The 16,231-nt window shown below is 36.5% G+C and overlaps 1 protein-coding gene across 1 annotated transcript in view; it reads left to right on the forward strand.

Annotated features, from left to right (window-relative positions):
* The window catches only part of MACROD2 (mono-ADP ribosylhydrolase 2), a 2,036,271-nt gene that overhangs the window by 500,767 nt on the left and 1,519,273 nt on the right, over window positions 1-16,231 (forward strand). Inside the window, exon 4 of the mRNA XM_049650090.1 lies at window positions 13,760-13,789. Within this exon, the coding sequence (XP_049506047.1) occupies window positions 13,760-13,789 (30 nt within the window). The remainder of the gene's footprint in view (window positions 1-13,759; window positions 13,790-16,231) is intronic.

Below are 16,231 nucleotides of genomic sequence, written 5' to 3' on the forward strand. Positions count from 1 at the left end.
GGATGTCTTCTTTAGAGAAGTGTCTATTCATGTTTTCTGCCCATTTCTTCACTGGGTTATTTGTTTTTCGGGTGTGGAGTTTGATGAGCTCTTTATAGATTTTGGATACTAGCCCTTTGTCCAATGTGTCATTTGCAAATATCTTTTCCCATTCCGTTGGTTGCCTTTTAGTTTTGTTGGTTGTTTCCTTTGCTGTGCAGAAGCTTTTTATCTTCATAAGGTCCCAGTAATTCACTTTTGCTTTTAATTCCCTTGCCTTTGGGGATGTGCCGAGTAAGAGATTGCTACGGCTGAGGTCAGAGAGGTCTTTTCCTGCTTTCTCCTCTAAGGTTTTGATGGTTTCCTGTCTCACATTCAGGTCCTTTATCCATTTTGAGTTTATTTTTGTGAAAGGTGTGAGAAAGTGGTCTAGTTTCAACCTTCTGCATGTTGCTGTCCAGTTCTCCCAGCACCATTTGTTAAAGAGACTGTCTTTTTTCCATTGGATGTTCTTTCCTGCTTTGTCAAAGATGAGTTGGCCATACGTTTGTGGGTCTAGTTCTGGGGTTTCTATTCTATTCCATTGGTCTATGTGTCTGTTTTTATGCCAATACCATGCTGTCTTGATGATGACAGCTTTGTAGTAGAGGCTAAAGTCTGGGATTGTGATGCCTCCCGCTTTGGTCTTCTTCTTCAAAATTACTTTGGCTATTCGGGGCCTTTTGTGGTTCCATATGAATTTTAGGATTGCTTGTTCTAGTTTCGAGAAGAATGCTGGTGCAATTTTGATTGGGATTGCATTGAATGTGTAGATAGCTTTGGGTAGTATTGACATTTTGACAATATTTATTCTTCCAATCCATGAGCAGGGAATGTCTTTCCATTTCTTTATATCTTCTTCAATTACCTGCATAAGCTTTCTATAGTTTTCAGCATACAGATCTTTTACATCTTTGGTTAGATTTATTCCTAGGTATTTTATGCTTCTTGGTGCAATTGTGAATGGGATCAGTTTCTTCATTTGTCTTTCTGTTGCTTCATTGTTAGTGTATAAGAATGCAACTGATTTCTGCACATTGATTTTGTATCCTGCAACTTTGCTGAATTCATGTATCAGTTCTAGCAGACTTTTGGTGGAGTCTATCGGATTTTCCATGTATAATATCATGTCATCTGCAAAAAGCGAAAGCTTGACTTCGTCTTTGCCAATTTTGATGCCTTTGATTTCCTTTTGTTGTCTGATTGCTGATGCTAGAACTTCCAGCACTATATTAAACAACAGCGGTGACAGTGGGCATCCCTGTCGTGTTCCTGATCTCAGGGAAAAAGCTCTCAGTTTTTCCCCGTTGAGGATGATGTTAGCTGTGGGCTTTCCATAAATGGCCTTTATGATCTTTAAGTATGTTCCTTCTATCCCGACTTTCTCAAGGGTTTTTATTAAGAAAGGGTGCTGGATTTTGTCAAAGGCCTTTTCTGCATCGATTGACAGGATCATATGGTTCTTCTCTTTTTTTTTGTTAATGTGATGTATCACGTTGATCGATTTGCGAATGTTGAACCAGCCCTGCATCCCAGGAATGAATCCCACTTGATCATGGTGAACAATTCTTTTTATATGCTGTTGAATTCGATTTGCTAGTATCTTATTAAGAATTTTTGCATCCATATTCATCAGGGATATTGGCCTGTAGTTCTCTTTTTTTACTGGGTCTCTGTCTGGTTTAGGAATCAAAGTAATACTGGCTTCATAGAATGAGTCTGGAAGTTTTCCTTCCCTTTCTATTTCTTGGAATAGCTTGAGAAGGATAGGTATTATCTCTGCTTTAAATGTCTGGTAGAACTCCCCTGGGAAGCCATCTGGTCCTGGACTCTTATTTGTTGGGAGATTTTTGATAACCGATTCAATTTCTTCGCTGGTGATGGGTCTGTTCAAGCTTTCTATTTCCTCCTGATTGAGTTTTGGAAGAGTGTGGGTGTTTAGAAATTTGTCCATTTCTTCCAGGTTGTCCAATTTGCTGGCATATAATTTTTCATAGTATTCCCTGATAATTGTTTGTATCTCTGAGGGATTGGTTGTAATCATTCCATTTTCATTCATGATTTTATCTATTTGGGTCATCTCCCTTTTCTTTTTGAGAAGCCTGGCTAGAGGTTTGTCAATTTTGTTTATTTTTTCAAAAAACCAACTCTTGGTTTCGTTGATCTGCTCTACAGTTTTTTTAGATTCTATATTGTTTATTTCTGCTCTGATCTTTATTATTTCTCTTCTTCTGCTGGGTTTAGGCTGCCTTTGCTGTTCTGCTTCTATTTCCTTTAGGTGTGCTGTTAGATTTTGTATTTGGGATTTTTCTTGTTTCTTGAGATAGGCCTGGATTGCAATGTATTTTCCTCTCAGGACTGCCTTCGCTGCATCCCAAAGCGTTTGGATTGTTGTATTTTCATTTTCGTTTGTTTCCATGTATATTTTAATTTCTTCTCTAATTGCCTGGTTGACCCACTCATTCGTTAGTAGGGTGTTCTTTAACCTCCATGCTTTTGGAGGTTTTCCAGACTTTTTCCTGTGGTTGATTTCAAGCTTCATAGCATTGTGGTCTGAAAGTATGCATGGTATAATTTCAATTCTTGTAAACTTATGAAGGGCTGTTTTGTGACCCAGTATATGATCTATCTTGGAGAATGTTCCATGTGCACTCGAGAAGAAAGTATATTCTGTTGCTTTGGGATGCAGAGTTCTAAATATATCTGTCAAGTCCATCTGATCCAATGTATCATTCAGGGCCCTTGTTTCTTTATTGACTGTGTGTCTAGATGATCTATCCATTTCTGTAAGTGGGGTGTTAAAGTCCCCTGCAATGACCACATTCTTATCAATAAGGTTGCTTATGTTTATGAGTAATTGTTTTATATATCTGGGGGCTCGGGTATTTGGCGCATAGACATTTATAATAGTTAGCTCTTCCTGGTGGATAGACCCTGTGATTATTATATAATGCCCTTCTTCATCTCTTGTTACAGCCTTTAATTTAAAGTCTAGTTTGTCTGATATAAGTATGGCTACTCCAGCTTTCTTTTGGCTTCCAGGAGCATGATAAATAGTTCTCCATCCCCTCACTCTCAATCTAAAGGTGTCCTCAGATCTAAAATGAGTCTCTTGTAGACAGCAAATAGATGGGTCTTGTTTTTTTATCCATTCTGATAGCCTATGTCTTTTAGTTGGCGCATTTAATCCATTTACATTCAGTGTTATTATAGAAAGATATGGGTTTAGAGTCATTGTGATGTCTGTATGTTTTATGCTTGTAGTGATGTCTCTGGTACTTTGTCTCACAGGATCCCCCTTAGGATCTCTTGTAGGGCTGGTTTCGTGGTGACAAATTCCTTCAGTTTTTGTTTGTTTGGGAAGACCTTTATCTCTCCTTTGAAACTTGGCAGGCCAGAAAGGCTTGGCACGATATCTACAGTGTGCTAAACAGAAAAAATATGCAGCCGAGAATCCTTTATCCAGCAAGTCTGTCATTTAGAATAGAAGGAGAGATCAGTCACGAGTCTTATAGGTCTCCCTTTATACGTGAGGGCACGTTTATCCCTTGCTGCTTTCAGAATTTTCTCTTTATCCTTGTATTTTGCCAGTTTCACTATGATATGTCATGCAGAAGATCGATTCAAGTTACGTCTGAAGGGAGTTCTCTGTGCCTCTTGGATTTCAATGCCTTTTTCCTTCCCCAGTTCAGGGAAGTTCTCAGCTATAATTTGTTCAAGTACCCCTTCAGCACCTTTCCCTCTCTCTTCCTCCTCTGGGATACCAATTATGCGTATATTATTTTTTTTTAGTGTATCACTTAGTTCTCTAATTTTCCCCTCATACTCCTGGATTTTTTTATCTCTCTTTCTTTCAGCTTCCTCTTTCTCCATAACTTTATCTTCTAGTTCACCTATTCTCTCCTCTGCCTCTTCAAGCCGAGCCATCGTGGATTCCATTTTGTTTTGCATTTCGTTTAAAGCGTTTTTCAACTCCTCGTGACTGTTCCTTAGTCCCTCGATCTTTGTGGCAAGAGATTCTCTGCTGTCCTGTATACTGTTTTCAAGCCCAGCGATTAATTTTATGACTATTATTCTAAATTCACTTTCTGTTATATTATTTAAATCCTTTTTGATCAGTTCATTCGCTGTTGTTATTTCCTGGAGATTCTTCTGAGGGGAATTCTTCCGTTTGGTCATTTTGGAGAGTCCCTTGCGTGGTGAGGACCTGCAGTGCACTTCCCCTGTGCTGTGGTGTATAACTGGAGTTAGTGGGCGGGGCCGCAGTCCGACCCGATGTCTGCCCCCAGCCCACTGCTGGGGCCACAGTCAGACTGGCGTGTGCCTTCTCTTCCCCTCTCCTAGGGGCGGGATTCACTGTGGGGTGGCGTGTCCCGTCTGGGCTACTTGCACACTGCCAGGCTTGTGTTGCTGGGGATCTGGCGTATTAGCTGGGGTGGGTAGGCAAGGTGCACGGGGGGTGGAGGGGCAGGCTTAGCTCGCTTCTCCTTAGGTGATCCACTCCAGGAGGAGCCCTGTGGCAGCGGGAGGGAGTCAGATCCGCTGCCGGAGGTTTGGCTCCGCAGAAGCACAGAGTTGGGTGTTTGCGCTGCGCGAGCAAGTTCCCTGGCAGGAACTGGTTCCCTTTGGGATTTTGGCTGGGGGATGGGCGGGGGAGATGGCGCTGGCGCCTTTGTTCCCCGCCAAGCTGAGCTCTGCCGTCTGGGGGCTCAGCAGCTCTCCCTCCCTTTGTCCTCCAGCCTTCCCGCTTTCCGAGCAGAGCTGTTAACTTATGACCTCCCAGACGCTAAGTCGCGCTTGCTGTCGGAACACAGTCCGTCCGGCCCCTCCGCTTTTGCCAGCCAGACTCGGGGGCTCTGCTTGGCCGGCGAGCCGCCCCTCCGCCCCGGCTCCCTCCCGCCAGTCCGTGGAGCGCGCACCGCCTCGCCGCCCTTCCTACCCTCTTCCGTGGGCCTCTAGTCTGCGCTTGACTCCGGAGACTCCCTTCTGCTAATCCTCTGGCGGTTTTCTGGGTTCTTTAGGCAGGTGTAGGTGGAATCTAAGTGATCGGCAGGACGCGTTGTGAGCCCCGCGTCCTCCTACGCCGCCATCTTCCGGAACCTCCTCCTCCAACATTATTTTTGAACCAAATAATTAAAATAACCCAGAAGGGAGAAATCTGTTATAATATGCAAAGTATTGACATCCATTTTCTTTGTGGGCTCAAAGAGTTATTCTTTAATTGGCCTAAGCCCAAAGAAAGAATTAAAAAAAAAAAAGAATTTGAAGATGGCATTGTTCCTCATTCTCCTCCATGCCTAATCCTAGTTTCTTTCCCAAATTCTGATGAGGGTACATACAGCACAAGACATCTCAGAGTGAGGGCAGATGCCTGGAGTTTTCTAAGATGAACATGATTCTGGCCCCCCAAGGTATAGATTTGTCTGAATGCTTTTAAATAGTGAGGGTTTTTTTCAATAATTATTAACTTCTAGCATGAGTGCCAGAGGTAGCAGGAGCTGACGTTTACTGAGCTGCAGTAAGTGCCAGGTGCCATGCAGTGGTTCACCTAGTTATCACCCTCACTCTGCTCAGCAAACCTGTACCATGACTGTTGTTTTCCCAAATTACTGCTTAAGAAAAAGACTCTAAAAGGGGTTAGATAATTAGCTGGAGTTTCAAGAACTTTCTCAAAGATGATGATAGAGTCTGGAATTGGACCTTGATCTGTTGGCTTTCCCCTGGCACAGCCTCACTTGGCTGTAAAATTGCGAGGAGTCATTACCTATTATTGTAGCTCTCTCACCTGTCCCACAAATAAGACTTTTCCTTTCTCCTCTCTCATTCTTCTGTATTCCAGTAATTTTCTTAATTATATATTTAACAAGTATTTATTGAGTACCTACTCTGTGCCAAGAATTGTGCAGAGTGCTGTTGATACCAGCAAATACTCCTCTAAGGAGTATTCTCAGGGTAGCAATCCTATGCATTTTCCTTAATCCCAAATCCTTTACCTTTGAGTTTCTTTGTCTCAATCTTCCCATTATTGACTATGAGAATTATTCTTTTGTCTTATTTAAAGTGTAATTAAAAATAAACCTTTTTTTAAAAGACTCGATACTGGGGCGCCTGGGTGGCTCAGTCGGTTAAGCGTCCGACTTCAGCTCAGGTCACGATCTCGCGGTCCGTGGGTTCGAGCCCTGCGTCGGGCTCTGGGCTGATGGCTCAGAGCCTGGAGCCTGCTTCCAATTCTGTGTCTCCCTCTCTCTCTGCCCCTCCCCTGTTCATGCTCTGTCTCTCTCTGTCCCAAAAATAAATAAACGTTAAAAAAAAATAAAAAAAATAAAAGACTCGATACTATTTCATTATTGGAGAGAAATAAATATTCCATAATATTAAAAGAAATATGAAATAAGGAAACTATTTAAAACAGTTTTCTTAAAAGAAACAGGTTTTATTGAAACAAATTCATCTTCCCAAGAAGCATGTAAATGAGGGTGCAAGTAAAGGCCTATGTTTTAATCAGGCTAAAAGTGTATCCCATTCCCTTAGATAAGCACATCTTCCATTTTTCAAACTGAGAATTGGTTTGTATTCAAAACCTTTCTTGTCAAAGACAAAACTGCTGTTCAAGTGTCTTGTATCATTATAACCACAAAACTAATACACATTTGAACTCATTTTTTCCCTATTTAGACACCCTTGTTCACTCTTTGGAAAGCCCCAGATTGGGTTACTTAAGTAATCCTATTTTTGTAACTGAGCCAATGTTATCATCATCAAAATTACAACTGATTCGTAATACAGTGTCAAGAAGGATGACTCGTATGTAAAAACATGTGCTGATTCCTATCATTTTGCACTAGTTACATTTCATTATGCAGCTGTAGGAACTGGCAATGCTTTAGTTCACCCTTTAATAATCAAATTCAGTGATCTTCAGTAGGATCACATTCAGTAGACTGCATGCATATTATGTTTTGTTACTATCTTTGGATGCAATTTTTGAGGAGAAAAAATGTACATGTATATAAATATATGTGTATATATATATATATGTATATGTTTATGTGTGTGTATAAACACACACACACACACACACACACACACACACACACACAAGTATCTCCTGCTTTTAAAAAGTTCATATTACACCACCCAACTTAATCAAAATATCTATGTTGGTGCCTATTTCCTCTAAGTGAAAGAAATCTGAAGAGGATTTTTGCTTTTATCAAAAAAGTGAAAATAGCATTCAGCACTTTTCTGCAGCGAGCCATTAGAGAGGAATTGTGCACTCTGAGCAGTGAGAGTGGCACCACCAAGCTCCTTCCCTGAGAACTAGACTCAGCATCTCAGCATTAAGCTTACAATAGCTTTGAACCCTGTGAGCATCTGTGCTTTATCTCAGTTTATTTTGTGTATCCATGAGCAAGATGTGTTCTAAGGTATCAGAAAAGTCTAAAAGAAGTTAATTTTGGGCCTGGGAATGCTAAAAACAAATTTCTGTATAAATTAATGATAATTGTTTCTTTGCTTTGTACCCAAAAGCTTCATAGGAATGCTAATTTTTCAGATAGTGGAGGAAACCTCAGTGTATGTTTGTGTGTGTTTGTGGTGTGTGTGTGTGTGTGTGTGTGTGTGTGTGTGCGTGTGTGTGCATTTTTTTTCCAGTTTGAAATTCGCAGTATTGTATGGTAGGTTCTTTACCTAGGTCTGATCCTAGATAAGTTATCTCACATCTTTGATCCTCTTTAACTTTCCACTTTTGTGAAATGAAGGAATTGGACAAAATAAATGGTTTTCCTTCCATGTTGCAGTATTTCTTGAAGTTACTGGGTGCACTGTAACTGATAAAGCTGTAGAGCTGATAAAGCCACATTGGCTAAAGAGAGGCAGCTCTTTTTCCTCCCTCCTACTTGAATGACGATAATTCTGTTTTGTTTTATTTGTTAATACTCCCAAGTAAACTTTCTAATTTTTATTCTGTTTTTGGCTTCATAGTGGATTGCAGCTTATACAAAACACACAGACCCTGAAATAATCAATTGTTCCTTTAAATTCTGCAGTTAAGTATGAAATGTAAAGTATTAATCATGTGTTGATGCCTGGTTTCTACATGCGAAGTAGTTAAGCCTATGCTTAATTTTCTCTCTTTGTCAGCTTCAAAGCAGGAAATTATACCATTGCCCCAACCTCTGGCATTCCGTTGATTTTGTTTAGAAGGTATAAATCTAGTAAAGCATGAGTAGAGAGCTGTTGCCAAATTGATGGCTGAATTTGTCTGTGTAGATTGTATTTCCACAGCTGTCAGTTGGGATGGTTGTTCCCTGTATAAAGCAGTTCAAGAGTCATGCAAATGCTTGGGATTTTAATCTTAGATTTTTAAGCACTTCCTACTTTGAGTTTCAAGTGTAGGGAATATAACATGTGCCATTCTACAGGGTGATATTTTGGCTTTTGTATCTTTAGGATAACATGTTGTGAATGAAATAGTGTTTTAGGTAGAGTTCCTGGGAAGTTTTTGCCAACAATCATTTTTGACATCCCATGTGCCCTATTGTAATAAGAAAGCAGAATAAATAAACTACACTAGGTGGTCAGGATTCTGTTAGAATGAAAGCTATTATAATATCCTTTATAACGATGAAAAGAAAATAGAAACCCTGCACAAATAGTTTTAATCAGTGTTTCAAGACTAATCTCCCAAGCTGTTGCTTGTTTGACAGATAGTCTTGGGTGGGGGGTAGAAATGGAGTGGAAAACAAATAATTACTGTAGAGATAATAGGAAATTACTTGGAAAGTAGAATAAAAACTTGTTCCAAACACTTACCAGGCCAGTTTGGTTCACAGTCAACGTAAATTACTCTCTGGATTATTTCACAGACTGGATTACAGTAGTCCCTTCTCATCTGTGTTTCACTTTCTGTGGTTTCAGTTATCCATGTTCACCCACCATTTGGAAGCAGATAATCCTCCTTCTGATCTATCATCAGAGGGTCTATAGTATCTTAAAATTATGCCACGATGCCTGCAGCATTCACTTCACTTCATCTCATCATGTAAGCATTTTATCATCTCACGTCATCACAAAAAGAAATAGGGCAAGTACAGCACTAGAGAGTCAAAGAGACCACATTCACTTAACATTTATTATAGTACATTATTATAATTGTTTTATTATTAGTTATTCTTAATCTCTTACTGTGTCCAATTTATAAATTAAACTTTATGATAGATGCACATTGGAAAAGGAAAAAAATATATAGTATACACAGGTTTCAGGACTATTTGTGATTTTAGGCATCCCCTGGAAGTCTTGGACGGTGTCCCCTGTGGATAAACAGTAGCTACTGCATTTCAGACTCACAAACTGCAGGAGCTGTTAAGTATGCTAAAGTACAAGGCTAGCACATGTTAGGTTAGCAGTTATTTTTTTTTTAAATGTTACTGAATAACATTTTATTACATCTGAAACTTTCAAATCTAAGAGAACTATCAAAACTAAGAGAAGTTGTCTGATGCAGAGATCCCCAGTATATGGCATGTCCTCTGACATTTTGATTCTCCCTATCCCACTCTGTCATAAATATTATTAAACAATCATAGTTCTCTTTCCCACTGAGCTTAGATATAACCTTAAAATCTTTCTCAAATCAAGAGGTACAGACAGTCTTTTTTAATTAGGGAATTAGAATTGTTTGACATTTGTTTGTCATCTCTGATTGATTCTAAATTTCCTGATGGAAGAAGATAAATAAGGTAGTTGACTATGACACCGAAACCACTGATATATTTAGAAATTGTGGCAAATTAAAACAGGTTACCCGGATCTCAGTTCAGTATTCTTTCTTTAATACTATAAAGAGTAAAGAAGGTTTTTGAGATATTAGGAGAAAAAGTCAGTTAGGATGTTTGATACATTATAGCTTTTCTTACATTTCTAATAATGTTATGGCACACATTCCATTTAGGAGCTTCAGGTAATAGAAGATTACTTATATAGTAATTTTATTTTTCATGTTTTGATCCACAATTTAATTATCATTATATTTGTGAAAAGACACAAATGCATGCATATATAGACATATATGTACACAGAGGGTCTTTCAAGATCATTTTTTTTTAGAAAGAAAGCAGTATAATATTCCATTTATGTTCTGAGCAACACATGAAATGAGGATACTGTTGGTAAGAGCTATGACCATTTTTCATTTAGGCTAATTATCCCAAGAAAAGGATTCCTACATTGTCTTCTTTTTTTCCTTTGGTTTTGATAATTTAAAAATGAATATACTTATAGAAATGTATAATTTTTATTAAAATTTTTCATTAAAGTTTTTCACCAAAAAATTGAGTTCAAATAGAAGAAAATAATTTCTCAAAAATTCTAAAAAATTAATCATTTGGTTAGGATATTATAAATAAATTCTCCATACTTGCCACCTTGAAATTAGATTTATGTAACCCTTTATCCCATTTTATGTTCAGCGTTGTTGTTGTTGTTGTTGTTGTTGTTGTTGTTTTTCACTTTATAAACAGTGAAACTGTTCACCTCATTGAGTTGTTATTTTGGGGGTGTGAAGAAGTGCAATACAGAGATTCATTAACATGTAATGGCTCATTTTAGTTTCTCATTCAATCGATTTTTGAGGCAATTACTGGAGCTTGATTTTTTCCTCTACCTTTCTGGTAATAGAAAGGGTATTTTATTTAGGAAAATGTGAATAAAAATAGTGTTTATTAGTAAGCATACTCAGAGAAGATATTTTAAAATCTTATTTTAGAAGCAGTGGTATGCTCATAAACTTGAAGTTTTCTTTGTTTCTTTTCTGCTTTTCCTTCTCTCTGAAACTTTGGGAATAACAAGAGGCATGTCCAGAATTCCCTCTAGCAAAGGGCTTGATAGAGACAGAAATATAGAAACATGTTTTTTACATGCTTAGTCATTAAATATTTCCAAAGAAATTTGAAGAGATTCGTTAATGGTCTTTGATTTTACCGGAAGAAAAAGGACCAAAGTTTGCTCTTTCCACACACTTCAATAAATAAATACCACTTATATCAAAAAGAAATTGTACTGAACTTACCAATTATCTTATTTTTAGAAAACATGTATTGAGTGCTTCTTAGATGCAGGCCAAACTATTAAACTCAGACCTTGTCTTTAAGGGTTTCATATGTAATTGGGATGTACCTCAATTTATTAATAAGTAGAAATTAAATGACTATTAATTTTAGACACACAAAAGTCATTTTTACTTTTGTAAAATGGAAGAAATATTAATCTACCTGGCCAATAAACGTTGAGCATCAGTTATATATAAGGTGTTTTGTGAAGGTAAAGTAACGTTTGAAATGATGATAAAGGTTTACTTTTATTTGCCTTCATTTATGCCACATTTACTGAAGAAAATTGCCTTGATATTTTTGCTAAGGTACATTTTATTAAAAAATTAAGAATAGAAATGATTAAATAGGCTTAAATTTCATGAATTCTCTAGAAAAATCATTACCATAATTATAGTTATTGGAAATTAGAAATTATTAGAAATTACAAATATATTGTTTTGAATATATATGTGTGTGTATATATATATATATATATATATATATATATATGTTTGTGAATATGTTTTAGAATCCTAGATTAAGATTCTATTACATGAAGGGTAATGCACATGAAATTATCTTAAAAGTGATGGGACACTATATAGAATGCCATAGTTTTGCAAATTAGTTCTATGTTGATATTAAAATGTGACCAGATATGCTTATCTAGACATGAACACACATCTGACATAAATTGACTTGATGGTTCTCTTGGGACTGGGATTCCAGTTCTTACACCTATGCTACTCATCCACCCATGTCTATTGGATAAGTGCCTACTTAAATAGATGGACCTTGGTCTATGTTCTCAAAACACGCAACCTCTACCTTTATTCAGCAAAGCATTGGGTGAGAGTAGACTGTGTTGTGTTATTGCACTCCTGGGCATGATAATTTGAATGAAAAGCTACTGTCCATTATTGTTGTTTGTTCTTGAAAATACCCTTTTCCTTCTGAATGAATATGTGAACGTTGGAGAAAAACAGAATTCCAGGGAACTGAAAAACCTATAGATAGGGAAGTAGTACCCAATGAAATATAAAAATAAACAATCAGCAGCCATGTGGTTTTATAAATGCGTGTAGCTAAGATTTTAGAAGATATTTGAATTAGGTAAGAGATATGGGTTGATCATGAAAATTCTGCCATTAGATAGGGGTATGGGAACCAAAATAGAATTCACATCTTTCCTCATGCCCCTGCAGCAAGCTACCCCTTCAACAGCTACAAAGTTTGATGCTGGACATTAAGTCCTCAATACCATCTACATACATACTTTACACTCTCACTGTGAAGTCAGATGGATTTGGGGTCCTGAGTTGACAAAATGGCAGATTTTATGACATCAAAAGTGTTTTGTTTTTTAACACGGTTGATTAATGACATTGCTATTTAGTTCATAATTGTGAAAAAAGTATCAAGAGGAAGGCAAGAGCAGCAGTTAGATGGCTCTGTCCTTGGAAGATCATATGGAATAAGATTTGATGCTCTAATATATTGACATATTAAGAAGAACTTCAAAGGCGTGTGGTCTTATTGGATTTTCATGATATTCTCTTTAGTGTTGTAAAAATTAGCAAGCCATCACATATTTAACCTCATGGAACTATGAATATAGGCATTTGTTCATGAAATGATCCATTACCTATTGATGGAATCAGTAACACTTGGATATTTGCTTCTCTTAATTATGACAATGCGTGGTGTGGACAGCACACTAAAGTTCAAGTTAAAGCCTCCCACTCCTCTTTCCTAAATGATTTGTTTAATCTTTTGGTAGCTCAAGTTTCTATACAAAGAGACCTTGGACACCACATACTTTTTTTTTTTTTAATACTGCTGTAGGATTTCTTCTTTTATAATGGCATGAAAATACCTATGATACAAAGAAACGCTATGGAGTAAAGCTCAGTGCAGTGTATATTGACTTTTGTTTTCAGGCTGTTATAATGACTAGATAAACATAGGCATAAAGCTGTTTAATACTTCAGCAGAAACCCAGAATGGGACTTTATGAAATTTTGACCTCTTAAAAGAAATTCAAATGGAATTATCTTATACTTAGCTTATTACTTGGCTTCTATAAATATGTGTGCTAGAATAATGGATAACTGGGTAAGAAATGACACATTGTTTTGCAACAATGCTTAAAATTTTGTTTCCTCAAATAAATAGTTAATGCTAAAAGTAATCTGTTACTAAGAGTTCTTACTGCACAGTGTCTTAAGATACTTTATTTGATGATGGTTTATTAAAATTATCATTATTCTTTTATGTTACATGGTCCTTTGAAATCACTGAATTGCCTAAATAACATACTCTCTCTCTACTTGATAAAATAGAGAACATAGAAGGTTATTTTAGATATTGAACAGAAAATAAAAGAATCACAACATGTGCTTCATTTTATTAGAAGGGAGTACATATAAATACAGTCTTTTGAAGAGAAAATAGAGTTATTAAATTATTTTAATTTTCATGCCATCATAAAACAGTAATAGAAGCTATCTTTATATGAAAGCACATAGTGTGAGTGTATGTGTGTATTTATAAGAGACGTGATCACCAGCAGCTTTTACTTAACCTATCTGGCGTATTATAGTTTTTATATATTACTTAATGTTTTCTGTTTGTTTTGTTTTAAACAGCAAATGCCAGTCTTCTTGGAGGAGGAGGTGGTAAGTCCTGAACATCACTTAATTTAAAATATTTTTTATTACACCTGCCACAAGATGTTAAGTAAGTTCTGTGATATTTTAAAGAAAATTAATTAAGCTATAATTATTAACCACAAAATGATAATCTTCTAGAAAATAACATAATAGAAATACATACATTGGTTTGTCTAACTCTTATTTTAAAAAAACTTCAGAGTATGTGTAATACTGTTTTTATTCTCAATAAAACTTTGTATTTCTACGTTTGGCATAAGCCGTAACAGCTCTAAGCTATTAAGATGAACACATATAATAGATGGTGGAATCACTTTTAATGTAAATCCTAAAACAGTTCATTGGGAGACTTGTGGTTTTAGTTTTTTCATTTTTATTTTTTCTTCCTCATAATGGCTTAAAAAAACAATGACTTTGTAGCCTGAGAAATTAACATATCAGCCATTTACTTGAAAAATAAAAAAAGATTTTAGTATTGGCACTTTGCTTTTTCATTTAGCTTGCTTAGAGGAAAATGAATGAGATAAAATTGAGATGAAGAGAGAGTCCTGTACTGGGAATTTTTTTTATACTAAAATCTTGGAGATGTTTATTATTTTTATTTCTAGGTTGAAAGATGAAAGCTTCCTAGCCTTCCTATATAGAATATAGTAGGGGGGAAAAGTATGCAATAGAATAGGGTCCTTTTCATTTAAGACCCAGCTGGACATAAATAGGTTTGTTTTGTCTCTCCATTCTCCTTCTTCCACTAGTTCCCTCTTTTCATGTACATGGTTGGAGTAGATGGGATTGCACAGAACGTTAGGCTTTCAAAAATTCCCTGGCCATCGACAGGAAGTTTCTGGGTGAATTTTATTTGGAAACTAAAATTTTAATCATTGTTCCTACATAGGAATCAACAGATTTTTAAAAAACAGAATCCTGGAAATAGAAATAATAGAAAAACAGTTTAATCTAGATAGTGCTCTTCATATTTTCACATGCCAATGCACACATTCTGCAGCAGAGTATTTCTCGTCTTCTTCCCTAAATTACGTTAGAAGATATCAGTCGACAGGATTTCTCATTATACATTTTTTTGGTCTTTTTGGGGAATTGGAAGGGAAAATCTTCCTTGGGAGTTGGATTCCCAGTAAATTGTTATCTCCAGGTCTCTTATGTCAAGAAAACATTATTAAAATAAATTCTCCATAGTGCTGATTTTCTTACAAAACATATTAATATTTTAACAAATTTGGTGAATACTGTTAAATAGGCTAAATATGTCTCATGCACAGGTAGTCTAGATGTAGACTATACTGGTCATATAGTAATTCCATCCTGTCATCAAGCACTCAAGCTCTTACTTTTCTACTCTTCCTTCCTAGTGCATGGAACTCAGAGTCCATGGTAGTAATTGGAGCTCTAGCCATTGTAAATATGTGTCAGGAGCAGTAAGAAAGGCAACAATTTTTTAAAGAAGTGGCCCCTAAAAGATGAGTCAGTTTTCTTTAAGCAGCTTTCTCTGAAATCTCACATTATCCTTGAACATACCAAACGTTCGTTCATAGATACATACAATTTCATTCCAGGAAGCAATGTACTCATGAAAAAAAAAGTGTTGCATTTCCTTTTGTTTTCTTTCTTTTTTTTTTTATTTTGGTAAGGTCATATTTAACTAATACTTATTTCTTATCCATGATACCTTTCTATTTAAAATACAATGATCTTAGCTGTTTACAAAGGGAATAAAAACAATAATATGTTCAGTAGAGGAAGATCTTGCATACACAGGTTGACACATGACAAATTTATGTCTTTTGTTTCAACCAAACTTAGATAATCACTAACAGCATTTTAAGGAAAAAAAAAAGCATTTCTCTAATGGACATGTGGGAGAAGGAGGAAGAACTTGGTAATTCTGGCATATAGCAGATGGGTGTTAGGTCATCTCTGTTAAAGGAAGGATTGACAAGTGAAGTGACATATTTGAGAAACTTTTAGTTAGAAGCAAGAGCCAGGTCCGGAGAAGATTCTGCAGATTATTTTGACCTCACTACCAGAGAGTGACTCCCTCCCTCCTTCCCTCCCTTCCCTCCTTCCTCTCTCCCTCCCTCCCTCCTTTTTTTTTATTGAAGAACAATCGACATAAAATTTTGTATTAGTTTCAGGTGTAAACATGATTCAATATTTACATACATTACGAAGTGGTAACCATAATAAATCTAGTTATCATTTGTCACCATACAAAGTAGTTACAATATTATTGACTATATTTCCTATGCTATACATTACATCCCTGTGTGTTATTTATGTTGTAATTGGAAATTGTACTTCTTAAGTCCTTTTACCTATTTCATCTATCTCCTTACCCTCCTGCCCTCTGGCAACCATCAGTTTGTTTTCTGTATCTGTGAGTCGTTTTCTATTTTGTTTTGTTTGCTTCTTTGTTTTGTTTCTTAGATCCCA

Source organism: Panthera uncia (assembly GCF_023721935.1).
Source record: "Panthera uncia isolate 11264 chromosome A3 unlocalized genomic scaffold, Puncia_PCG_1.0 HiC_scaffold_11, whole genome shotgun sequence".
Taxonomy (NCBI): domain Eukaryota; kingdom Metazoa; phylum Chordata; class Mammalia; order Carnivora; family Felidae; genus Panthera; species Panthera uncia.